This window comes from Colias eurytheme, chromosome 7, assembly GCF_061535395.1.
Source record: "Colias eurytheme isolate Ceu_HAF_F1 chromosome 7, ilColEury1 Martin Lab GWU primary, whole genome shotgun sequence".
Classification (NCBI taxonomy): Eukaryota; Metazoa; Arthropoda; class Insecta; order Lepidoptera; family Pieridae; genus Colias; species Colias eurytheme.
The window spans coordinates 3,678,765-3,706,484 of record NC_142986.1 but is presented as its reverse complement, the minus strand read 5'-3'; the positions used below and the strand labels follow the sequence as shown (position 1 = coordinate 3,706,484).

General features: G+C 32.4%; 3 protein-coding genes across 5 annotated transcripts in view; 1 reads left to right on the top strand and 2 right to left on the bottom strand.

Moving 5' to 3' along the window:
- Unc-76 (fasciculation and elongation protein Unc-76) overlaps positions 1-18,928 on the top strand; it is a 49,853-nt gene extending 30,925 nt beyond the window's left edge. Inside the window, exons 2-7 of one of the 2 annotated variants that reach the window (XM_090104016.1) lie at positions 10,047-10,155; positions 11,737-11,889; positions 13,184-13,304; positions 16,662-16,921; positions 18,011-18,086; positions 18,437-18,928. In XM_090104016.1, the coding sequence (XP_089960142.1) occupies positions 10,047-10,155; positions 11,737-11,889; positions 13,184-13,304; positions 16,662-16,921; positions 18,011-18,086; positions 18,437-18,519 (802 nt within the window). In that variant the 3' untranslated portion in view covers positions 18,520-18,928. The remainder of the gene's footprint in view (positions 1-10,046; positions 10,156-11,736; positions 11,890-13,183; positions 13,305-16,661; positions 16,922-18,010; positions 18,087-18,436) is intronic. The other variant, XM_090104017.1, reaches the window with a different exon arrangement.
- A 2,808-nt stretch (positions 18,929-21,736) lies between these two features.
- Positions 21,737-23,585, bottom strand: LOC149906960 (epithelial serine protease-like). The gene is made up of 5 exons (XM_090103807.1): positions 23,391-23,585; positions 22,885-23,155; positions 22,600-22,695; positions 22,218-22,414; positions 21,737-21,847 (listed from the first exon to the last, which is right to left on the bottom strand). Exons 1-5 carry the CDS (start codon positions 23,583-23,585, stop codon positions 21,743-21,745), a joined length of 864 nt encoding a protein of 287 aa, XP_089959933.1. The 3' UTR covers positions 21,737-21,742.
- Positions 23,586-24,593: 1,008 nt separating this feature from the next.
- On the bottom strand, positions 24,594-27,344 carry LOC149906959 (brachyurin-like). 2 transcript variants are annotated; one of them, XM_090103814.1, is made up of 7 exons: positions 27,226-27,344; positions 26,707-26,838; positions 26,367-26,520; positions 25,659-25,757; positions 25,329-25,465; positions 25,036-25,092; positions 24,594-24,845 (listed from the first exon to the last, which is right to left on the bottom strand). In XM_090103814.1, exons 1-7 carry the CDS (start codon positions 27,268-27,270, stop codon positions 24,726-24,728), a joined length of 744 nt encoding a protein of 247 aa, XP_089959940.1. In that variant the 5' UTR covers positions 27,271-27,344; the 3' UTR covers positions 24,594-24,725. The 2 variants fall into 2 exon arrangements, with proteins under 2 accessions (XP_089959940.1, XP_089959941.1); XM_090103815.1 differs by lacking the exon at positions 25,036-25,092.
- Between the last annotated feature and the right edge of the window lie 376 nt (positions 27,345-27,720).

The window sequence follows — 27,720 nt, the reverse complement described above, 5'->3', positions numbered from 1 at the left end:
CCACCGTTTCATCTGAGCCAATTCGCTGATGGAGATGTTAAGAAGAGCGTATTGTCAGTGTCGTCTAATGCAGTCGGTAGTGATGGCATCAGTCGTAACATGATCATCCCTATCCTTGACCTTATTATCCCAATCTTAACTCATATTTTAAACTGCTCCATTTCCTCGGGTTCTTTTCCCTCCGCCTGGAAAAGTGCTCAGGTTATTCCTTTACCTAAAAAGCCCAAACCCTCTTCCCACAGTGACTTCCGGCCAATTTCTATTTTACCTTTCCTCTCCAAAGTCCTTGAAAAATTAGTCCATCAACAACTCAGTAGTTTCCTTAATAGACATAATTTATTGAACCCTTTCCAATCCGGTTTTCGTCCTGGTCATGGGACGACTACTGCGCTCACCAAAATCACTGACGATATTAGACTCGGCATGGACAACAAGCAGCTCACAGTACTCACGTTACTCGATTTCAGCAACGCCTTTAGCTCTGTAGACTTCGACTTACTGCTGGGTTTGCTACGCTCGCTTAACCTATCTTCATCTGCGTGTAATTGGTTCCATAGTTATTTACATGGACGCCGGCAGCGAATTTCGCTTGATGACATTTCCTCGTCTTGGCGCAATATCAATGCCGGCGTGCCACAAGGATGCGTCTTGTCACCTCTCCTTTTTGCAATTTTTATTAATACCTTAACTCAATCTTTAACTTCTCTCTACCACATGTATGCTGACGATGTCCAAATCTACACCCAAGCGACTCTGGAAGACTTGCCCAATGCAATCAGTAAGGTCAACAATGATTTGTCTACCATTGTAAACTGGAGCAGGAATTTTGGACTATTATTAAATCCAGCTAAAACACAGACAATCATCATTGGGAGTGCGTCATACGTGTCAAGGATTGATTGGGCAGCTCTTCCGGATGTTTTGTTGGACGGCATACAGATCGGTTACAGTACCCACGTTAAAAACTTGGGTATTTTAATGGATCAAACCCTGTCGTGGGATGTTCACCTGAAGGAGGTCAGCAGGAGGATGTTTGCTTCCGCTGGCTCACTTCGGCGCCTGCGCAACTTTCTGCCTATCCCTACAAAAATAATGCTAGCTCATTCCCTTCTTCTTTCCCATCTTGATTATGCAGATACCTCCTACCTTGACCTTTCCGAAGCCCAGTTGAGTCGACTTGAACGCCTTCAGAATTTTTGCATTCGCTTCATCTTTGGCTTGCGTAAGTTTGACCACGTGTCAGACTATCGCAAAAAACTCAACTGGCTTCCCATCCGCTTCCGTCGTAACTCCCACATCCTTCATCTTCTCTTCTCCGTCCTGTTTGATCCTAAAGCTCCTCACTATCTCAAAGATAAATTTGATTACTTTACCTCTCCTTTCCCTCGCCCTTCCAAAACTTTACTTTTGCGTGTCCCTGTCACGAACACCAAATTTTATGGTCATTCCTTTGCTGTTCGTGCTGCCAAACTCTGGAACGAACTTCCACTAGAAGTACGTCAAGCGCAATCCTTAAGGAGTTTTAAACACCTTCTTAAGTCACACTATCTTTCTCTTGCTTAGCTTCTTCCTCTATTTCCTTACTGTTACCTATTTTCTTCTTTGTTATATACCTACTACTATATTATATTTGTTCTTTATGATATACTTATTAAATATTTATAATTATGTTTTCTCTTGCTATTTACTAGGTACTATATAGTTGTTGTATATGATATTATACATATATTTATAATATATATTGAATATTTATAATTATATTTTTCTTTTTTCCTAAAGCCTTATTTTTTGCTCACCCACCTCCTTTTAACGTCTCTCCTTACTTATTACATACGGTGGCCTGGAAGAGATCGCTACTTAGCGATAAGGCCACCGTTTGTACACATTATTTCCTATTAGCTGTACTTTGTGTGTCTCTATTTCTTTTGTGTGTGCAATAAATAATTAAATAAATTAAATAAATAAATAAATAAGATACCTAATTAATTAAAAGAGCAGCGTCCTAACGAGCTCATTATTACGAATAAAAATACAATTCAATTGTAAAATAGATAGTCAACAAATAAAGCTTTGACACACTGCGGTATTGAGCATAAAACATTTTATAGAAAAGTACTGATTACATGCAATTATATACACGAAAGGAGCACATAAATATAAAATAGAACTAGTATAGAAACCTCTAACACATCATTATACAGTACAGTACATAGCTAGCGGTATTTTTATACGAGAAATTTTGCTTTGTGTTAGCCGCATGCGGTATGCCTCTTATGGTGAAGAAGGTTGTAGGGCTGCTAACAAAAAGCCTTAGTTATTTTAGTACCAGACCACTTCAATATTTTTGCTATAGAAAAAATCCTCACGTAGGTATTAAACTTCAACATTCGAAAGATTTTATGATTGTAATTAAACATGTAATTGCACGCCTCATAAGCGAAGCGTTGAGGTGGGTACTACTGTCGCTTCGCGCAAAACATCTGATTTTTCAAACTTAAAATGTCTTTATGTATCATACATTGCACTTGTAAGATAATACATACACACACATATTAAGAAAAAACACTATTTTTAACGTTCATGATATTTTTGATGTCATTTTTGTTATTTAAACTAGTTAAAAAACAGTTTAAAAAAGTTCTGTCTTGGACGTCCGTGTGTCTGTATGTGCGGATCCTTTTTCTTGTTAACACGATAGCGACCGAAATACTTTACTAATCGAGTCTTTTTTTTTCTCTTACGCTTGAGTATGCTCAGGAATAGAACCCTTTCATTTTTCAGGGTCTGATTCGATGTGGTTTAATTGTTATTAAATAAACAAAAATAATAATTAATAAATATTTATTAAAAAAAAATTATGAGGCGTGCACTTTTGGATTTTCCAAATTATATTTTTTAACTATCTGCACGAAATATCACATTCTTACAACAAATTTTAATTCAATAAACATGCCAACCCATCAACATGGAAAAATAATATCACGCATCAGTATATATTATCTACTAGCAGTCCGCCCCGGCTTCGCCCGTGGTACATTTTTACGTTTTCTCTACGTAAGAACCATCCTCGTACTTCAAGGAATATAATAAAAAAAGAATTAACGAAATCGGTTCAGCCGTTCTCAAGTTATGCGCTTACCACCACATTTTGGGATTCATTTTTATATTATAAGATTTATAATCGAGTTAAAATAGTAATAATAACTCTTCAACGACTCTCGACAACCCTAATGTAATTAAATGCCGTAAAGTTATCTCTGTGGTCAAAATCCAGTCTCGTCAGGATTCCTCGAACTAAAACTGGGACCGAGGTCAATCCCACTTTTACCCTGTCTTGAACCAATATATTTAACACTACCATTAGTAACACAAACCGGTTTCATGATGCTAGTACGGCACCACAATCTTATGTTAACTTTATTGTTTTTTACGAGGTGTTTTTGGTCGGAAGAGGCATATGTACTTTGTATGCAGAGGATGATTGAAATAAAAACAAAACACGGATTTACTTTAGTCAAAGCTTTCTTTGTACCTAGTTATTTTAATAGTTGTATTAATGCTCATATTATTTGAATGTATAACAATTTATGATCTTCGGTTATAAGAGCCATTTATGTTTTAGATACAAGAGGATGTAGATGGCATAAATCTTTTGATGTCTTTCCTTTTCAAGAAACATAATCCAATTCCGTCCTAGCCATCCATAAACATTAGTTTGAAATCATGTTAAGGATCGGGAAACTGGATGGATTTTCGCAACTGTCTAGTTATGTTACTTATCAAACAAGTAACATCAATCTTTCTTTAGTATAATATATCACATAAAGATTAAAGAAATAATGTCTCACAGAATTCAACAAAGTTGGTAAGAAGTTTTGACTTTCACGTGAAAACGATTCAGCAATATGCATATTAACTACAAAATATAAGGTTAATATTAGTTGATTTATGAACTCTGTCATCTTCCATATACATATGTATATAATCTGATAATATCCCCTTTGCCCAATACATTTAATTTTAATAAAGTAATACATAATGTCAAGTAAAACGTTAACCCAAAAAGTAAAAATTTAATAAATGTTGTTCACATCATCTTTTTTGCCAACTTGTATGTAATGACGGACCTTTTATAGTCATCTTGAATATTCATCATGAGCGTGGGATGTTGAAACGAATGAGGATGACCTTTACGTTCTTCTAATTCATTTAATAAAACCGATTAGACTAAAGTATTAGCTATAGATACATATAATATAGGTGCTAAAGTACATTTTATAGTGACTAGCTTTCCACCCACAGTTTGTTTATGCGAGTAAAGCATTTCATACACGATAACCTCTATTTCTCTATCTGTATCATCAAGATAGGTTTTATGAAAATCAGTGCCACAAAATTTAACACAATTTTGAATTTATTATACGTTTATGAGTTGCTACGGCTGCCGCTGTGTATAATAAATCAGAAGAGCATTTGTTTCGGTCTAAAACCAACATCAAAAATCTTCTTATAATATTTATGATAAACATAAATATATATTATAGGTACGAAGACTATATTTTTACTAACAAGATAGGCAGCATTAAATTTTCAATTAATCATAATAGAGGTATTTCAAACATACATATTAAAAACGCGTGAAGTGTAAAACTCCATTCATTGTAGCATCAATTTACTGTATCACATTTCATTTTATTCATTATATGTACTAGATAGACATGCATTGTCGGATGCAGAAATTATGGTTTGCTGATCCAATATTTATTTTCGAAGAATGCGGACGTAGACAGTAATGAGTAAGTAGATACATGCGCAAAATAAGCTAACTACTTATAACAACAATGCTCTATGCTTCCCTGTTAACGCGATTATAAAGAATCAAGCCTATGCTTCTATACTCTTCTATAAGTAATCTTAAATTGAAAGACGGGAAATATAAGAATTAACCACCAATTGTTTTTTATTCAAAGTATTTTTAAAAATCTCTCGTTCGTCGGCTATTTGGAACTTTATTATCTATGGTTGCTATCTTTATAAATATTTTATTTAGTACATACTAGCTTTCCACCCGCAGCTTCGCCCGCGCAGTCAAAGAAAAACCCGCATAGTTCCCGTTCCCGTGGGATTTCCGGGATAAAACTTATCCTATTTCCCGGGTTAAAAAATAGCCTATGTCCTTTCTCGGGTATCAAAATATCTCTATACCAAATTTCATGCAAATTGGTTCAGTAGTTAAGGCGTGATTGAGTAACAGACAGACAGACAGAGTTACTTTCGCATTTATAATAGGTATTAGTATGGATTGCAGCATTAACGTATAATTAAACGAATGTTCGCCCACCGTCATTTAACATTTGTCAGATAAAAAAGATTCTGGTAACTAATTCGGAAGCCACATTTCTCTCCTATGCTACTATTAGTTTGTCATTTTTAAATCGACAAAGTCGCATACACAAGCTAGTGAATAGACTACTTAACGGTAGTCTCATTGCATCAAATAAGAAAATGGTCGACACTAATTCCATATTAGTTGTAGAAAAGTTTCTCTCGATGTTTTTGGAGTCGACCATTTTTGTAGACGACCACGCAGTATGCGCAACATAAATGTTTAGCATTTAGACACCTCATTTAGAGTTAGTTTATCGTAAAGTTCGTTCGCATCGATAAATCTTTTGTATCTTGAAAATATCGGAGCCAGTTTTATTGGTGTCTAGACTTATTATTAGGTGATTGATTATTAGCAGGTAACGTTGAATTAATTTTTATTCTTTTATATTCGCTAAATAAACTACGTGTGATGTGTTATTAATTAATTCATTTTTTTCTTTAGCAATGGCTACTGCCAATTTTGCATAAATTTTAACAATATCTATATTACAGTTAAAAATTATCGCCAATGTTATTAAAAGGATTGCCTAGTTCTTTACAAATAAATAAATGAAACAGGCAGCAAACCCTAGTCATAAGTCATATTTATACGCGTCTTCTATTTTAACTTACAGACACACCAATGCAAACATTTTATCCGCACATGTGTCAAGCGTCCCTGTGACGTCATTAATTAGCCAAACAGACCTTGTGTTCATGCTGTCATCTGTTTTTCAAATACCACAGATAAAACTAAACAACATTGTTTATGTAACAAAACACCTACACAGATGATATACTGACAAACGGAATGTTAGCAGTTTATTTCGTTCATAGGACGGTGTACATTTTTTGAGCGAAATATTCTGTCATTAAAATCCAGATTTACAATATAACATGCACATCTTTTAGAAATTGGCTTACCAGCTTATAAAGGTGAGGTGTAATCATGCAATTAATAACAAATATCAGATTTTAATGACTCATTACGTAACTCAGATTTAACAGGGAAAGAAATCTTCATGTTAGCGGTTAATTTAATATTGTTTTCCTGCTGTAGTTTTCGTCATTTGGTTTACAAATGTTAGCTTGCTTCGAATTATTTGATACGCCTATCACCAATGTAACTAATAACCCAGTATTATTTATGGCAAAGCTGGTTTGATGATAGTATCAGCAGGGGGCCATAGACACCTCTCAAGACGTCTCGATTGTGTAACAATATAGCATTCGGGATTATTGTATTCATAATATTGATTATTGACCTATAGTCTATGTGTCTTATTCCGATGATTGAGTTGGGATATAAAAGCTTATTTTGAATACAAATTTTGGATCAATAATTCCTGTTGATAAATCCTCTATTTCGCTTTCCAAAATAAAATATTTATTTCTGCATTATTTGTACTAACTATGTTGTTTGATATTAAGATTTAATATGAACATTTAACGGTAGGTATAAATTATACAGACCGCAAGATTGACATGACCATAATATGAGTTTCCGATATAGGTAGACGTTGATAAGCAAACTTTCTCATTGCTTATAGGTCGTTTATTATCGGTGTTTATAATTGCTCAGATGACTGAGACTCATAACATATTTGCAAAGTATAAATTATGACTTGATTATATTATTATTAAGAGATAGGTATTTTCTATATCATCCTAAAATTGTATAAAAGTTCGAATTTATTAGCCCCAAATTATATTAAAGATTAAATTTAGCTATAGTTCAAAAAAGGACAAGCGTCCTAAAATAAGTAATAACATGTGTTTGGTGACAGCTTGGAAATATTTTAGGACATTTCTCATGAGACTTATGAGTTATGACGTGAACGTATGGGCAAGTGACATATTTCTATGGAAATATACAATTTGTTTTCGGCGCTATTCCAAGTCAGGAGTATATTTTATGATGTCCCTAATCTGATGCTTTATTGGAATAGTTCTTAGTCAAAACAATCGTGGTTTCCCAGATTTTGTTATTCTTGGGGATTTTTATTAATTTTTGTAGTTCTCAAAAGACAAACTTTACTTTTGCAAGCTTTACTTTATCCATGACAAGTCTTATATGTAATTATATTTTTTTAGTTAATCACGCATAATGCGCATCGTCCGCATTTTCCCTGATCATTATCAATCAAGGGAAATAACCTCTTATCTATTATCAAATATTAATCACGTAGGTAAATAAATATTGGTGCTAGAAGACTGTCAGATTACGACTAATTAATTATTATTATACACATTTCCCAAAAGAGTAATGGAGGGGCGTTATTTTCGGATCATCACCCGTGAATCCGAGTTCCTCTCATAAACTAACATACCAGAGGTACTGGTAATAAAAATGACATTCCTCAATTGAGCTGTGACGAGTCGAGATCACAAATTGGCGCCAATTTGAGTCTCCGGCGTCCGCTGACTCACGGGCCACGGCATGCTTTGCATCCATGTGTTTAGCGCATACACTTTGTGAGATATGAGAATCTGTCTCCGACAAATCCGGTGCGTACGTAGACACTGACCGATCCGTTGGATTAATTTTGGGAATTGATCTCGATTTCGTACGTAGGATTCGTAATGATTTAAAAGTACGAAAAGCAATCTGAATAAAAACTAGAATTTAACAAAACGTTTCTAAAAGCATCTTTGCGTCATTTCAATGATGCACGTCGTTTTAATTTCGCGTCCCCTCTTCAAACCCATTTAACATCATTCGACTGTAAATAAAAAAATATAAAAGGTTTTAGATATATTTTTCCACAAGCATTACAATATTTGTAAGTATTCCACACTAATCTATGTAAATGTAGGAAGCTAATAAGTTTATAGCTCATTGCACTTACGAGATTGAGCTTCGTGTGCCGTATCAAGTTGAACCCGTTTGATATCACGCTTTAATCCTATTATCGACGTCGTAAATGTACTCGAATATCGCGGATTTTATAGCATATTCAAAGTTTTAGTTTATTATTAATGTAGCTTTAAAAGAAAAGTGTCACGCTCACATAATGCTATTGAAATAACAGTCCGAATTCTGTTTCAATTTTTGTGATTCAGTTGTTTTAAAATAAAAATATAAGGGCACTTAACGTACGTCTGTATACCATACAAACTTTTGAATTTTAAGCTGGATTTATAATGGTGCCATGAAGTTTCACACAAAGCATGTAAACTATAGCTGTGCCCTATTTAAAAATAATCCTGTCCGTAATTATGAGGCGGGGTTGCACTTTGCGCCAGGACTGACCCACATTCCTAATTGCCATTCTTCCACATAATGACCTTATTATACGTTTAAATTAAATCTACTATGAAGCTCGTTACTAGGTACGTAATATTACTCTATAATTGTTGTACTATATGTAGATAGTAGATACCTATACTACCTATATTATTAGGTAGCATTCGTATTTGCGTGTTTTACAACGTTTATTTTTATGATTACCAGATTTTCCCCATTTTAAAATATGTACGTATTTCGTTCGAAAACAAAGAACGACGTTTCTTGAACCCACGAGTAAACGGTCAAACTATCATTTATTGCAGAAATAATAGCAAAAGCGTCAGTGCACGTTCCCAGGGGACCTTGTAGAACAAATTGTTTAATGAGAAGAGACAATTACTTTATCCCAGTGAGCTGCGAACGTGCTAAGAATTGTGGGAACATACCTTTGAGTACGTGACTGTGAATAAAAAAATTATGACACGTGACGGTTGCTAGAAGTCCTTTCAGTAGGTATAATGTACTCCCCTGCGCATTCAGGAAAATCGCAATTATTGTCGACAAAATTTTGTGTAGTTACATGATAGTATTTTTATGTATTCTTTAATTCTCATATCATAAGAGATTCTTCTGGCACCAGTCTTCCTTTGCCTCCTTGTCAGTTATTAACTATTCTAATTCATATGATGTATGATGACGTTCACAACTCTTATAAATATTTGGATGCAAATTGCAATCGAACAGCATTGATACGTGATTCAAAATTCAATGTCAACTTAACCATCCTTGTATTCAATCAAAATAATATATGTTAAGATTATATAATGTGCACTGTGTGATTAAATACAATTGCATGTTCGAAATCGAACAGCCAATCATAGATATTATATGATATTAGATATAAGATGATATCGAAAACTTCATAAAATATAATTTAGAATCTCTATTTTTTCCCAACTCTTAATCGGATTTAGGTATCTGTGGTGTTGTCGTTAAAGACGAAAGTAGACAGCGTTTTTTCTGTAGACTATAAATACGCAATTGGAATAGCCGTGTCAGCTTTAGATAATCTGTTTAAAGATCAGACAAATTTAAAATTAGCCGACGGTAATCTTCAGAAACGACACTCTTGACAAATACGTATCTAGCATTTGAAAATACTATAATACGAACTGTACTTCAAATTTCTAATTAGTCAAGTGAGGCCAAGTGTAAAGGAATGAATGAAAGCTTTTAATTGAAAGTCGATGCAGATATATTACTAATACCATGAGCATGAATAAATGTACTAAAATTATAATCGCTTGCAAATATGATGCCATAATAAATAATAGTGGGTGAATCCATTTACTATGGGTATGGGGTAATATATATTACAAGATCACTTTCTAATTGTATCCATAAAGCTTATTGCGTGCAGAAATATTAAATTATCTTTTCTTTGTTACAGAATGTGGTGGACAATTACTGGAAACTTCGGCAACATTCTACCCATAGACTGGACTAAGTCCTTCTCGCGAAAAATGCACATTCCCACCTTAAACCTAAGTGACAAGAAGGTAAATACTTTAACAATATTAGTAAAACACATTCAATTTATATTAGTGTAAATAAGTTAGAAGTTTTTGAGGAAAAAATTATATATGGCTGTACGTAGTCCTGTAAACAATATTGTAAAAGTAATGCAGCGTCAGAGATTATTGCAAACATGTAACGCGTACATAAAATTATTCGTAAACTTCAATGCAACATTGTATTCTCCAATAAAAATAATCGTAAAAATCATAGGAATTTTTATGAAAAGCATATCACATCGTGGTACTGAAATAGGATGCCTACATCCAGATGATTCACGGCTAAACTCATACTGCGTAATTTGGTATAAGGTCACGCGTGATTGTTTCACTTGTAGCCCTCGGTCTATCGTGTTATCATTTTTAATATAACGTTTATATGAATATTGTAAAAGTTTGACCTATATTACGAATATTGAAATTTTCGTATAATAGAATAAAATATAAATATTTAGGTATTGTATATGTCGCAGGTAAATTGTATAATCTCGCCGTTTTACAAACGGTCGGCATTTTGTAATATGCCGAAATTCGTCTTTTTCCAAAATTCCACAAAAAGACGATCGCGAGCCAACGGAGCCCCACTTCGTGGGGTTCCTATTTCTGTGTAGTTTTAAAAAACACGAATCTAACCAAACTCACCCCCTTATCCAAACCAACAATTTCTGATTACGAATTTTCGACATAATATTACAAAATGCTGACCGTTTGTAAACGGCGAAATATAACAATTTGCCTGCGACATATACATATTTCATTTTCGACACAACAAATTACTTATTTGGCGTTAAATTTCAATAATTAAAGAAATAAATACGGACGTCAGAACTGCTGTATTACTCGCTATATTTTCAAAAGCACATGTACATAATATAAAAGATCAAAACGCTTTTGTTTTGGTTACCCATTTCATTTGAATGGAACGAATCCAAACAAAGTTCTGCTTTTCTCATATTGACCGACTCTGTAAAATGTACGTGGTTTGTAGTTTGTACTTGTGGTTGAATGGAAATTGAGGTCTGAATGTGACTTTGATCAAGTTATTAATTAGTGTACCGGAATATTGTTAATACGAATGATTGAAATCAAAACCGAATGGCTAATTAAGTTAGGTATCGTCTTTCTAATTTCTTCAGAAGGGATTATGCGTTACACAATGTATTAACTAATTAGTAATTACGCAGTTCACGAGTACTTACTTATGTAGTAGTGAATCCTAAATGACGTGAAATATTTTTTTCCTGCTTCATTAAAATCGTATAACGTGGTATAACTATGATAAGGGGAACTAAAAGAATACAGTATCAAGAATTTTTGGACGTACATTGTAAACTGTACAAGATGTTTTTCATCACTCACTCAAAAATTAATGAACTGTTTGATCTAATCAGTTTAATACTTTTTATAGGAACTCTAGTCTCTACCCTTAGCCTATAGGAATATAATATGGCATATTTTATACGTAATTACTTATTAGTAGTACAATAGTTACAATAAATTTCCTTGTTTAATATAATGCCTAGCATCAAATTGACCGCATTAATCTAACAAGTAGTAATGATATAGAGCGGCTACACCACTTTCCAGAGCGCCATGACGCCGGACGACGAGATCCACAGCTCGGAGGACGAAGCCGTGGCCTCGGATCTGGACATGCACGCGCTCATACTGGGCGGCTTGCACCAGGACCATGAGTGTCCCGTTAAAACTGCTGATGAGGTAATTTATTTATTTATTTAATCATTTATTGTACCACACCATTTAATATTACAATGTACAGTATAATATTATATATTTGTATGGATGCGAAGTACAAAAGGTGACCTTATCGCTTAAAAGCGATTTCTTCCAGGCCACCTAGGTAATTGATAATAATTAAATTCGCAGCTTATCCCTTGCTTTGTTTGCAGAGATCGCTCAATTAGAATGCCTTCTGTACATAATATAACAGTTAACCTTCTGTAGTAAGCCTTCTGTACCCCTTTTTTTTTGGTTGTCATTTTCGAGTATTTAAAAAATTCACATTTAGATAAGCAGCTTTTTCTGAGCTTGCTTTCGGAGCATAAGTATCTTTCTAGCTGTCTGGCAGAGATCGTTCAATAAGACGGCCTATACCATAAACTGCGCCATAACGTCTTGTGCTTTTGTTTTTATTTTTAATCGGTTTTCATTTGACAGAGATCGCATAGTAATACCAACTTCTGTACAATTATAATCCTTATGTTTTTGTTGTTTTGTTGGTTTAGTCTACTGTACAGTCTGTACACACGGTTCTTCATAAATTCGATTAATTTATAAGCGAATTTTATCATCAGCGTTATTTTACATTAATTCCTTAATATTGAGCTTAAACTAAATTGCTTTGATGAAGTTTATATTATTATAACGACGTTATGTACTACTACAGTCTAAGATTTAATGGAATAATATTTCATAACCTAGTCCTAATTACTTAATTTTATTGAACCTTTTAATATTCTATTATTATGCCACATATGGGAATTGAGAATAACGTAACTCGTTGTTAATACTATAGGTACCTATGTAATATGTATAAATATAGATTAATTTAATAAAGCAATAGAAAGACCGTAAAAGTTAATTTTACTCGAATCGGCAATCGGAATATTGATGTTGTTAGAACTATAATTACTGAGCCACTTATTAAATACAATGTAACAAAGACGTATTGAATTGTACCATTAAGGAGATGGCGATTGACAAAAATAAATAAATTTAAATTCTTGAAACAATATCAAATTTACACAGACTTTTCATAAAAGTTTATATAATATTATTACATATTACGTTTATTGTGTTTTCTATTCATATGTTTTTACTATCACAAGTGAACTCAATCAAAGTTCAAACACTTATTTGCAAACAATTCAACTGTGATTGATTGTTTATCATATTTTATGGATAATTTGTTTTATCTATTCAAGCAACGATCTAGTATTTATTATATGTATAGTATTATAGCATATTATTTATAGAAATTGAATAATTGTAGGTGATACAAGAAATAGATGACATGATGCAAGAAACTCCATCATCTGAAGGAGACATCATCGAGTACAACGAGGCTCTGGAGAAAGGGAAGGAAGTTCTGAGCTCGCCTCTCTACGAAGATAGTGAGTATTTTTAACAAACACACAATAACTAAACAAACAAACAAAAATACTTTATTGTGCACCACAGAGAAAAGTACAAGTAAGGACACAATACATTGTTAATAAAAGAGCACAACAGGCGGTCTTATCGCTCAGACAGCGATCTCTTCCAGACAACCTGGTGGACAAGGAGACGCAGTGCAAAAGTAGTAAAATAAACAGGGCAAAGTGCACTAAAACAGAAAAAATACTACTAAAATATATATAATATATTTATATATAGATATTAATTATTAATATAAGCATACAAATATACATAAACATAGATACACATATACATACATAATATAACTATATAAATAGATACATACATATATATTACAATATGAAAATACACATACATATATAAATACACATACATAAAATAAAAAAAAAAAAAAAAAAACGCACACCGACGCAATTGACTAATAAAATAAATAATTAATTACCAGCTAACTAATTCGATAAATAAAATTGCTTCAGTAAGTTTTTGAACGTAGATAGAGATTGAGCTGCTCTTATGTCTAAGGGTAACGCATTCCAAAGTCTAATGGCACGCACAGTGAACGAAGAATTGTAAACGTGATTGACATGCGGTGGCATTGCTAGACGATGTTTATTAGAGAAACGCGTCGGGTTGACGTTAGACACAAGGAACTCAAATCTCTCTTTTAAGTATCGCGGAGTTCTCGGATCGAACAGAACACAGTACAGGAGGTGAAGGATATGAGTATTTCGGCGAAGACGGATGGGAAGCCATTTGAGCTTAGTGCGAAACTCGGAGACGTGATCGTATTTGCGCAAGCCAAACACAAATCTTATGCAGAAATTCTGAAGGCGCTCAAGGCAGTCTAGGTGGTATTCGTAGAGGTCAGGATAGCACGCATCAGCATAATCTATGATAGGTAAAAGGAGTGTTTGGACGAGCGCAATCTTAGTCGGTATCGGCAGAAAATTACGTAAGCGACGGAGCGAACCCGCAGCAGCAAAAACCTTTCTACGAACCTCCTTTATTTGGTGATTCCAAGATAGACACGAATCAATCCAAATCCCCAGACACTTAATTTCGGAACTATACGGTATGGCAATCCCATCAACTATTACCCTAGGCAAAGTAGAAAAGTCTATTTTGGATACAAAGTATTTCGTACCGCATATTATACTTTGCGTCTTTTTTGGGTTTACTACTACTTTTTAACATATTATTTTAATTTTTAAAACAAGTGAGGTCAAAAGCATGCAGTTGAATAATTACCATCTATGAAAATATGTACCTTTAATTTCTAAAGTTTACATAAAAATATCCTTGAATATAAAGAAACTCGGTATGAGGTTGTTTAAATAACATTTAGTAAACAGTCCGTGATGTTTCTGCTTACAAAGAAATATCAGCCAAATTATTTGTGTTTATTCTATTTCGTGTACGAACATTTAACTAATTCAAATTTCAAAGTGAGGTTGCAACATGTAAAACACTCAGACGGTTGTTATCTTCAGACAAGACGTTTCACGTCTAGAGTCTAGACATGAAGACAGGTAGAAATTTTGAAAAAGAACAGAGATTTTTTTCTTTCGTAGCACTAGTTGAAATGCCACTATTACCTGATTAACATAATTGTGGTTATTAGCTACTATAATAAAAATACTCCTATAGAAGTTAGAACAGGAAAAAAATAAACATTCCCCTCTACCAACATAAAATTTTTTCTTAAATTCTTCCCAAAGTTTATTCGAAAAGGTTCAACTTCATACCTACGTATTACACTAGTCAGCGTCACTAATCAGTAATCGTGTTGTCTATACGTGACCATGTAGCCCGTAATGAGATGACCAATGTATTCAGGTCGAATGTGTCTATCACCTGTGTAGGAATACTGTGACTGTGCTTTGTGATTTATATAATTGAACGTAAGATATACGTCAATATGTAGTATCAGTAATCTATGGGAGTATCAGGAATAATAAATAATGTTTGTTGTTTTATAAATCTGGTCGTTTTCTAATTATATTGAGTGATTATTGGGTGATTTGTTACTAGGCTTATCTGCCATCAACTGTTGTTGTAGGTAAGGGAGATAAATACGTCTAATCAAAAGAGTTAGACAATAAAAATCACGCGCCATTTCTCTGTATAGTCGAATAAAAACAAACTCTTTCATTGTAATACCACGTAACAGCAAGTTTCCAAAAACTCCTTTACGAAAAATTTACATTTACAAATATCAGATTCCTTCGCTTGACTCGGCAATTTCTTGTTTTGAACATTGTTAATGTTTTGTCATTTAATTACGCTGAAGCGGTGTTTTCATTATGAAATATGATGCTGATCAGAAACGATAGCGTCAGTTAGTCTAAGTACTTCCCCTGATGTGACTTGTCATGAAACACGAGGAGACTAGATTTCTTCGAAGCTCATCGAAACTCGTATCATGTTCTATACGTCATATAAATATTTTATTATTATTATATTCAACATTTTAATATTATACTCAACAATAGAGGCTTTAATTATGTTTCATACATTTCAATTTACTTAATTTGGGTAACATGAATCATGACTTGTATTTTTAGGCATTAAATAGGTAACCTTGTTATTTAATTTTTATTAACTATAATCAAGGCCATTTCAATAAGCCCTTAAATGTGTAGTTTGATTAACTATAATTGAGATATGGCTATGTCATCATTAAAAAGGACGAGACGGAGATAAAGATTATAACGTCCAAGTAGTTCTATCATATTTAATTGTCAATTGACTATTATAAATTAAAATTGCAATATTCTGATCATGGTAGCATTGGTTATTGGTATGCAGTACCGGCGGTAGGGGTGGGGGCGTGATGGGGCGATGGCCCAGGGCGACAAATTCTGGGGGGCGCCAAGGCCTCTCCTGGTGCAAACCCTCAGAAATGTGCTCTACGCTCTGTGCATATGCATATTTTTTAGATGGATTTTTTGAGGGTTTGTTGTCGAGGAGCGACTCTAATGATATCGTTAGAGTCACTCCTCCTTTACTTGGAATCAGCAAAAAACTAACCCTTTATATTGCTTCCCTCAAGTGGGCGCCACAATATTTTCGCCCGGGGTGTCAGTGGCCTTTACGCCGGCACTGTTGGTATGAATATATTTTAAAGCCTGAGGCACCTATACCTTTGCGTAATATTAATTATTAATCTAAGCTTAAAGCCATAATTAGAAACCTGACTTTTACAACCAAGGATTCATACGAAAAAATTATTACGAAAAGCTAACTAAATAAATAAATAAATAAATAAATAAATATAACCTCAATTTTTTCGTCCTACTTTTTTTAACTAAAAATAATTTCCTCCCTTCCAGAACTACGCCATCTCTCTCTTGCCCAACTGAACGAAATTTTCATGGAGTTAGAAGTCCTAATCCGCGAGTTCTCTGAAACTCTTATAGCAGAGCTGGCCCATAGAGACGAACTGGAGTATGAGAAAGAGTTGAAGAACACGTTCATATCTCTTCTATTGGCTGTTCAGAATAAGAGGAGACAATATCATATAGAGAAGAAAAAGAGATCTGGTCCGCAAAGATCGCCGTCGCTTAGCGTTACTACTACTGCTGAACCTAAGGTTGGTTAATATTTAAAAACTTTGTGATAATAATTATACATATATAATATATAGTAGTCTATTTCCAATATTAAGATTTTTGAGTTGTTATGCTGCGAAAGTGTGTTGGTTTGTCTTTATTTCACGTTGCAACAGATTAGATGATATGATTTTTGTGTTCGTAGCGCCAATTAAAATTTTATTTTCTATGAATACGCGGACGAAGCTAGTATAAACCTACGTATTTCTATGTTTAGATATTTGTTTATGCATGAAATATTACTCGCATGAAGTTATCTTCAATTAATGTAAACAACATAGATTGAATTCCAAAACAAAAACATGTCATTATACAATAATGTATTCAACTATGGCTTATCCAATAAATAAATACCTATGTTCTACTCGTACCTATATAATATTAGGTACCTTACATGTAAACGTTTGGTGACGTATGTTTGAACCGGGATTAACTAACACATAGAAAAGTTTCAATTAGTTAATAGCATTATTCAAGCGACAAAGCTGGGAAGGGAAGGGTGGGCTATTTATCAAGCTACATTACACATTATCATATTAGCAGTAGGTACTGTTATCAAATACACCATACAATATTTCAGAATTAACTCATATTTAAAGAAGTAAAAAATACCAATCTTGATTACTTGTTCAAAAATATTTGAGTAAAAATCATCCTTATTTTTAACCCTTTTTATATTTTCTTTTTAACAGTAACAATAGCTTATATTATATTACCTACATCTCGATTGCATAAAAAATTGTCTTACTTTACTTTTATGACTCCTAAATATCTTTATCCTACTTTTTATTTTTTACCAAAAAATATTATAAACTAGCTTTCCGCCCGTGGCTTCGCCCTCTTTGTCGAAAACATAATAAATTATATACTAAAACCTTCCTCTTGAATCACTCTATCTATTAAAAAAACCGCATCAAAATCCGTTGCGTAGTTTTAAAGATTTAAGCATACATAGGGACATAGGTACAGAGAAAGCGACTTTGTTTTATATACTATGTAGTGATTATCTCTTTTTATCTTTGAAAAATTGTCACCTAATAAAAAACTAATGTCCAATAAATATATTGCAGTACTTGACCACAGTGATCCCGTTCCACCTGGATAACGGGCCGCCCGACAACCAGTCGCTGCAAGTTCTTATCAAGAGTAAGTCGCTCAACTAAACAAATCTTATTAGAGCTTTATTTTTTCGTGTTTTATTTGCGAAGAACTCTTTTTAAAAAAGTCTGTTATATATTCGTTTTCCATGTTCTGCCAAATGTTGACTACTGAACTTTGACTGATATTTTGATAATTTTAGAATAAAAACATAATAGAGCCTCAATAGAGTTAATTTATTTTATAGAAAATCATGTAGAAAATATTAAATAATTTCTACAAAATTATTTCATCATAATTAATTATTCCTCATACATTCAATGAACAAAAATATAGAAGAAATATATTATATTTATAAGAAGGTTTTTTTTTAATATAATTTACATGCTTTTTTTCAGTTCTAAAAGCCATCAACGAAGACAGCCCTACAGTACCGACCCTGCTCACAGATTACATTCTCAAGGTCCTGTGCCCAACATAAATCTCAAAACTTGTTTAGCTAATTAAAAAAAATATCCGAAACTACTTTATTTAAACAAATTTTGATCTACATAATCAATTTTTCATCAAATATAGGTATTTATATTATAATGTCACCGAATAAAAAAACAGTATCTATAGTCCTTTCCACCTAAGATGATTTCTGTGACACATCGATTTTTGACACGTGTAGAGATGTCTTTACTGAAATCATATCAATTGTTTCCGATAATCGATAATATTTTATATGGAAATGAAATCGATTTGAATAAAATACCAAAATTTGTTTTTTCGGCATTTCGCCAACAATTAACTTAGGAAACTTAGCAAACAACAGCAACAAAAAGTCAACAATAACAATTAGTAACAATAACAGAATACCACGTAAAGTATCAATATAAAAATACAACTTGTATACAAGGCTCGCACTCGTACTGTGACGATTGACTCGATTGACAAACGATCACAAGATGGGCGCCGATTATATATTTTCCAACTCTATGATTTTTCAACGATCCATTTCATGTACACGAATTGCGTATTTTGTGTTATTTTATTTTATTTTTCATTATATTAAACTAAACAATACTGTTTTGTATTTATAAGCTTAAGATGTTTCATTTTTATATTTTTGGTAATAATGCCGCCATAAAATAAAAATATTATGCACTAAAATTATTTTGGCGTTTTAAACATAAAATACGTAATTCGGAACACGATGAAGTGTCACAGGAATCATCCTAGGTGAAAAGGACTATAGTGTTGTATCGACACTGAAACCTATAAAAATACAAACTTTTTACAAGTTCATTGATTTCAATTAAATCTTCATAAGTTTAGCAAGGGTTAGAGATTATTTGTTCTAAAATATATTATTTTGTCTGTGGTCGCAAATAGGTTTATATTTTGTAAGCTAGACTACTTATAATTATATATTAATCTCCTATATTTTCAATATCGGGTGGCTAATGCATATTTTTATTTATATTGTAGTAAAGTAAATTTAAAAGGAAAAAAAAAATATTTTTTCAATTTCGTCATTTGAGTAACCTTAAAATATTTTAGATATTTACCGTTTCATCAAAACAAAATTAAACTAAAATTTATATGTATTTACAAATTCTTTTATAAGTTTTATGTATTTTTAGTGAAATAAGTGAAAGTTTAATATAAGCACGCTACATGGCAAGTGGCAACATTTTCGTATTTATCTGCAAGTGTGTGTTCTGCCATGAGTTCAGTGTTGCCATAATTATATAACGCGTAGTTGTTTGAAAACATTTTAAACATTATTTTACTTTTTTGCATAAATGAACTGTGATATCGTATGATAGTTTTTTTTATTAATGCTTCCTTTTTAGATATTAATGTTTTAATCTATTTTAGTTGGTTAATATTCATTCATAATTTATTTAAGTGTATTCGTTTTATGATCATCCCCGTCGGCTCATTCGATCGTTTTTATTGTACATATAAAATATTAATGGAATTGTCATTCAAGAATACAATATTTATTAAGAAATGGTGCACGAAGAGGCTTGTAAATATCTAAATATCTGTCAATAATTTTGTAGATATAGCTAATAATTTGTTTATGTCTACCTGTCTTACTTTTATTGTTATCAATTTACAGCATTAATTATATAAGATACCGGTTAATATTGTATTCGTCTCGAGTGTAATTGTGCTAAACATTGCAATAAATATATTTTGCTTAGGTAATTAAATATTAATGATATAATAACACGAAAACGATCGTTGATGTATTAATGTAATGTTTGTTATTCACCACGATTCCATGCAATTGTTATTTTTACAACTCATTCTGTTTATCGCCATTCACGAAAACAAGTAGTCTTTCCTGAGTAGCTGTTTGTAGGGAAACCCAATTTTTAAATTCTTTACTGGATCCTTATAAGTTTTATCTCATTTTTTATGTTTAAGGGCCTTATGTTAGGCCCATAAACATAAAAAGTTATTTTTGCCTTTTAAAAGTTATTTGTGCATCTTTTAAAATTATACAAATAATAAAATGTTAAACTTTATGGCCAGTGTTTCACAAAGCTCAGAAAAGAAGAAACTGTTTTCGTGGATGGTAACATTTAAATGTGCACTATATTTATATGTTAGTTTCTAATGCTTATATCTAGTCTCGACAATTTTTAGTCATAATTTTGTTAATAATACTAAAATTTAATTCAATATTTTGCTAACGCAATACAATGTTGAATATATCGTTATTATTCTACTTAATGTGTTAGCAAAATATTGATTATTAAAAAAATAATATCCTAGTAAGTAAGTACTGTTGTAATAATGAAAAAAAAAACTCTTTAAATAAACATTGAAATTAAATGTAAAAATTTAGGAATGCTTACGTCGCACATTTGACTTAGTAGCAAACACCATTTGTTGTCTGTAATCTAAATGTCATGAAGGTACCGATTTATGTATTTGTCGTGTTGAATAAAATGTATGAATGTTTTTAATTTAAACCTCAGATAGTTAGAAACAATTTTTTGTAACCTATTGCGCCCTGTCAATTTTTGTTGGTAATTAAAAGGCATATTCATTTTTTTAACATCTTTTTAGTATTAAAGTGGAATTTACATTCAATCGAATAAAAAAACATAACACCATCAAATCTAACTCTCAAATAAACGATTAGATTTTGACATACAAAACTTGATAAAAAAAGAAAGTGACAGAGCGCGGCAGGTGTATGGAATTGCTGACAGTAGCGGCCATTTTGATTGTCTGAGGACGCGTGGTACCTGGTCAGAATAAAAGAGCTTGAAAAATACATGCTGTTTGATTTTTCTCTTCCATTCACGTCCCAAATACAAACCTATATACCTGCTCGTAAGTATTTACCATATTTGCCGAGTCTATAAATAGACAGTCCTTGTGTAATATATACTATCTATCACATCGGTTGTTATCAGAATATATTTTTGATAATATCAGGACAATAAACAAAATCAGGAATCTTTATAATTTATTAGTTTATTACATACAACAACAAATAACAGTTTATTCTTCGCAGATAACTTTTTTTTCATCTAAAATGGGCTTCAGTTTGTGGGAATAAGTGATAAAATAAAAGACACTACTATTTATATCCAAGTTTATTTCAATAATATAAATTTAAAATCAGACTTAACATATTATGACTATTCCTTTATAAATATAAAAACAATTCAATCTTCTGACATTGTTGCACTTTACATGTGCTGCATAATAAAGTTATAGAAGCTGGTAACCCTGGCGAATCCGGAGGGATGTGAGTTTTGACAACCAGTGTTAGCCACGAAAGAGCTGATACCAATCTGTAAACAACAGTTAAATTGTAGTTATGACATTCAAAGAGGTTTATTCGGAAATATTCCGTATGAAATTTAACCACAGAATTTAACGTTTTTCTAGTATGTGTTCATAAATGTAGCTATATGTAAGGCACAATATTTATCTGTAGTTATTTGGAGGAACTTAATAAAATTAAAAAAATATAATGTTTGTTTGACGCTAGATGTCGTAGTTTAATAGTCAGTTATGGATTGCAAATTCAAACTCAAACTAGCACTAGCAAACTTTGTAATATAAACTACCATTTCTTCAAGAGTCATCAAATACTATAAATACAACAGTTACTCCCTATCATATACTAGTACTTAATAAAAATGTAAATAAATAAATTACCAAAATGTGTTCTCCATTACGATTGAGCACAAGAGGACCGCCAGAGTCCCCAGAGCAAATGCCGGTACTCCTAGCGCCGCTCGTACACAGGGTACTCGCTTGAATAATAGACCCGAACGACGCACGGCACAGCACTTCGCTTATAACTTGCAGCATCACGTGGCTTACTTGCGCTGCTGTTGTGATCGAAGATTGAGCTAAAAGAAACAGAAGATAGTAGGTATTTGAAAAGTAAAAAAAGGAAGAATAGTAAAGAGTTTTACAGACAAATGACGTAAAATAATAATATAGGGAATGAAAGAAATAACCAATAATTAATATTTTTATTCAAGTACCAAGACCACTTTTATATTTTTATTAGGTACCTAATTGTTTTACTTACAATCACTGGTCTTTCCGTATCCAGCTGCCATTGCCCATTCACCGGTAAATGTATTCCAAAGATCGTTGTGCGGCAAGGAGACGGGTCTGATGCTTGCTGAAATTAAATAAAAACAGAAAAATAAAAAGGCCTCTACTTTTGTTGGCAATTTGTATCCATTAATCCATTAATGAGTTTGATGAATTTTTTCTTTTAAGTCGCAAAAAATATAGTTGCTCTTGTAGAGACAAAATCACTTGGATAATAAATTATTATAAAGTATTGTGTATGTTCTATTTTACTCACACGACACTGAAACACTCCTTGGCAGATAAATAATGGCGACATCGTTCATCAACATGGATGGAATATATTGTGGGTGCAAAACAACATGGTTGGTGACGATTCTCTCGCCGCCGTGGAAGAGGTATTGCGAACCGAGGACCACGGTGAATTCGCTCGCACTGAACGAGTGTCGCCAGCAATGCGCGGCGGTGACCAGGCGGTTTAGGGAGACAAGGGTGGATCCGCAGGCTGATGTACCCATGTGGTCGTGGAACCTAATCACCAGACCTGCCTGAAATATAACATTTGATTAATTACATATTTATATAAATACGTAATTGATTTTATGCATGAGTTTCCTCATGCATTTTTTACATTAATTATTAGTTATTACATTCTGACTAGTTAGGTGTTATAAAAAAATCAAATTTTAATTTTAAGTTTTCTAAGTAACTAGACAGAATCTGAGAACTTTCGTTAGGTATTATTGTTTTTCAAAAATTAAATAAATCCAAAGGAAAACATACCAAGTAAGGATATGCATCAGCAGGCGCAAAAGCACCGCCAACAATTCTGGATCCGCTTGCTATAGCTTCATCTTCTACCTGCTTGATCCTGGTTGCTGCTGGAATGCCGATATTGATGTGGTAGTCTTTGGAAAGATCTACTTCCAGCAGGGCGTTGGCTGCCGCAAGCGCAGACAAAAATATCAACAAACGCATTATTATATCAGCAAACCAGCAATAACAGTTGGACAATGTTTTTGGCTGCTTTTATATATTTGATAGCAGTGATTTTTGTAATTAATTTAGATTAATACTTTAATATCTGAGGATCCATCACAAATGAATGATAAGTATAAGTCGTTGGAGAGATCGGTATCAATTTTTATTTTTGAAATAAGAAATGCTAGTGATTTCGCAGTCTAGATGACTTTGTGGTTTAGATTATTCTCAAAATCATAGTATTAACGCATCAACTATCAGTGCAATTACCTACATCCTACCATTCGAATTCTGTTATTCTGATGTATGTTTTTCTACGTTCACATGGGAACCTTGCGTATTTACGCAATTTATTGATATAGTAAGGCAACTTTTTGTTTGCAGTTAAACATCTCATTCTTTGACCTCATCCAGACCAGACTCGACGGAAGAAGCCGTGTGCAACAGCTACTTGATAATATTATACTTATAACTTAAGTATATAATAGAAAGCATGTGGATTTTATACTTTGTAAAAATAAATCAGTTTTTTATATTCTCACGTGCAGCTTAACGTTAATCCCTCTAATTTTGATTAATTATTTCTTAATAAAGAGATAAACAAATAATTAATATGATATTCATGTAGAGATAATATCAAGTTGCAATATTCATGAGTCTTATATTTATTTACCAACAATGGAAATTTTAAAAACGTAAAAATATAACGTAAAGTATCTAGGCACTTAGGCAGTGGATATATTTTTTGTCAGAAAAAATCTGTCATAAAACTAGACGACTTTTATTCATTATGTTATAAAACTTCGTTAGTTCTCTACGTTAAAAAGTGTTTTTTTCTATTGACAATAAATTAACACCTCTACCTAGGTAAAAAGTCTTCCTTCAAGTTGTAATAAAAGCATTAATATATTAATTATAAATGTTAAATAGGTAGAACGGACATGGCAAAATAAAACAAATATTATTTCATATAAATTTCTTTATTCGATTAGATGATCGGTCTTTAGATGAAAAATATACAATATTTTATCTTATCAAATAATAAGTGTTTTTATAAACATAATCATAAATCATTTATTATTAGACTTACATTATATAACTGTAAAAAGTGTAAACTTTCGTATTTTTCGTCCTAAACTATTGCAATACCATTCCCGTTACATTACTAATCCAATCAAGGTAAAACTGGACCCTTGTGAATACTGAAGGCACTTCATCATTGCAGCCGCTCGAGTCGATGAACGTTGCTACTCCAATCTGTTGTACATAAGAATTCATTTTTAAAACATGTATATACCTCAGATTAATTTATGTCTAAACAATACTATTAAAAAGTCACATCTTTGCAATGTGTTTAAATAGTTACATAATATTAAAAGGAATTTATCCAAAGGTTTTGAATAAAAAAAAGTATGAGACTCTTCTAAATATAAATAGCTGTTCTTACCAAAATATCTTCTTCTGTGTTATTATAGAAAATCGTCATTGGGCCACCGTTATCTCCCTGCAAATATAATTTATAATTGTCTTTTTACTAAGTTACCTAAGGTGTAACTTAAGGTGTGTTTGAGAAAAATAAGAAGGATAGTAATTAAAACTACATTGAGGATAGTTGATATTTTAATATAGAATTATATTATATTTAATGTTTGTTTGAGATGTTTTTAGTTGTTAATAAAATCATAATATAGAATTAATAAAAATTGAATTTAAAACCTTTTTCAAGTTAAAAACACAGACCTTGCAAGTTCCAGCGGTTGGGCTAAACCCGCACACAACGTTAGGCGGCAGACGGTTGAAGTACGTCGAATTGCAGAAAATATTCGTCATCACCGTCATCACCTTCCCACGGAGCGTAGGAGACACAAATGTTACTTCTGAAGTTAATTAAAGTACACATTTGTTAATCTTAATTCGTATAATTTCTACGGAATCAATACCTTTCAATATAGAGCAAATTTAGAAGTATAAAAATTTCTATATGTAATTGTAATTTGTCTTTTAATCCTTTTATCATGGAAAATCACAAATAATTACAAGCCATCAATAGACTGAATGTAAAATACATACGTGGTCCAGCAATACCCCAGCCTGAGACTGTACCGGCTGCCCCAGCAAAGTTATGGGTCGAAATGTTCAGATATGGCAACCTCACCACATCGATGGTATCTAAATTGGACAAGAATAATTTTTAACAAAACATGAGATATTTCATTGATTTTATAATTTGAGATGATAAGGCAAAAATCGTGTAATTGTAAAAATTGAATTGTGTGTAGGTACATTTAAATAATTAGACTAATTTGCTTTCTATTTTAATATTTGCACACCCAATCGATGGGTAGAATGTATTAGCCTCATAATATTATAATTAAAACATCTGTAATTTGTAACTAAGTACCTAACTATATTCTTGCAAATAAATATAATTTTAATTTTGATAGATCTAAACAAAAAAAAGTGTGAAATGGTTAGAAATTTCCCATTCTGAAAAGCAAAAATGCAGTTTAATCGAATATTAATTATCTTTATAATATGTGACTACGCATACAATCTTTTTTTATGCATCAAGCCACGTGTTATGTGATTGCAATCACGACCAGATAAGTTATACTTATGACACAAGTGATGGTAATCATGCATGTTAATAATCTGTTAAATAATTTTAAGTGGCTTGATAAGTATAAAAATGCATGATAATTTTTTGTTTTTATAAATGTCATTATCAAAATAGATACCTCCAGGAAATATTTTATAGACTCTGTATGAGAAGCTTACCAGTTAATTGCACAACATTAGCTAGTCTGAGAAGGGCCAAGTCGTTGGCAAAAGTAGCCGGGTCCCAATCGGGATGTATTTCTATTTGATCCACAGTAACAACTCGACGACCGTTTTCATACCTGTCGTAGAGAGAGAGCGCTCCTAGAATCACCTGTTAATTGCAAAAATATAATACAACTTTACCGAGCACTAAATAGGAGAGATCTCATATAAAAATAATTAAAATGACTAGGTGTAAAGTGTTATTGATATTTTATACAATAGAACGATCAATATTATTATTTCGGTAACTTGGAGAATTTCATACATCTAAGTTATATTTTTAATTATAACGCACCTGAACATTATCTACTATAACATCGTCGTGAAAACAGCAATGTGCAGCGGTGATCACCCATTGCTGATGTATCAGGGAACCGCCGCAGAAACCCAACTGGCCTGTTGTGCCCACTCGTAGGTATAATGCAACCTGAATTTGGGGAGCGTTAGTAAAAATGTTTACGTGGTTTGAAATTGTAGTTTTTAGGAGACTAGTAGAAAATATTTTATTCTCTCAGAAGTCTCAGAAGTCATTTGGTTTTTGGCTGAGCATTGAATCTGACCAGAATTTTTAATTATGTTTCGATAAATGATGATGATTCTCCATCAGTATTACGTTACAAAAATAAGAACATGAGATAGGTATATGGGTGGACACACCATACGTATAAGTAGGTACATAATATTTTGAACTGAGCATATTATTATGTTTGAAATATATTAAAAAAATCATTATTTTAGATTTTCCTAGAGTTGGAATCAATTAAGCACAAAATTTAAAAAATAAAAATAGTCTACTGTTACTGTAAAAGTTTACCTGAAAGGGTCTAGAATTTTGTTCACTCCTTTCACTTGCTATCATTCGTGAAGTTCTAACGCATTTTTGATCATTGCAGAGCGTAGACGCACTTATTATAAAGAATGTAAAAATCACACAATAACACCACATTTTTTTAAATTTTGGATAAAATATTAACCGTATATAGACTTCAGTGTATTCTAACCGGTATATAGACTATGCAAAAGTAAAATATTCTCAGTTATCTTTATCCGACGAAGTTATCATTTTGAGAGATAGAAAGTTATCTTGACAAGAAATTTTTGTGACCTAATAATAATTGTAAGATATTCTCTGATATTCTTGGGAATGTAACGTCATACGTATATCATAAGTGCATACTTCAAGTATTTGCGTGTTATAAATTTTACTAGTTACCACCCTTTGCGATATAATAGTATAATTTTCTTGATGGAAAAAGTAAATAGTAGGTATGTAAATTAACTATTTCTTGAAGTTATAAATTACACATGG

Excerpts from the sequence above, each read along its gene's own strand:
- LOC149906960 (XM_090103807.1), bottom strand. The coding sequence starts at position 23,585 with ATGCGTTTGTTGATATTTTTGTCTGCGCTTGCGGCAGCCAACGCCCTG. Across the intron at positions 23,156-23,390 it reads CTGATGCATATCCTTACTTG|GCAGGTCTGGTGATTAGGTT; the intron begins GTATGTTTTCCT and ends GTTATATTTCAG. Across the intron at positions 21,848-22,217 it reads GTAATGGAGAACACATTTTG|ATTGGTATCAGCTCTTTCGT; the intron begins GTAATTTATTTA and ends TGTTGTTTACAG.
- LOC149906959 (XM_090103814.1), bottom strand. The coding sequence starts at position 27,270 with ATGATAGCAAGTGAAAGGAGTGAACAAAATTCTAGACCCTTTCAG. Across the intron at positions 26,839-27,225 it reads AAAATTCTAGACCCTTTCAG|GTTGCATTATACCTACGAGT; the intron begins GTAAACTTTTAC and ends CCCCAAATTCAG. Across the intron at positions 24,846-25,035 it reads ACACAGAAGAAGATATTTTG|ATTGGAGTAGCAACGTTCAT; the intron begins GTAAGAACAGCT and ends TATGTACAACAG.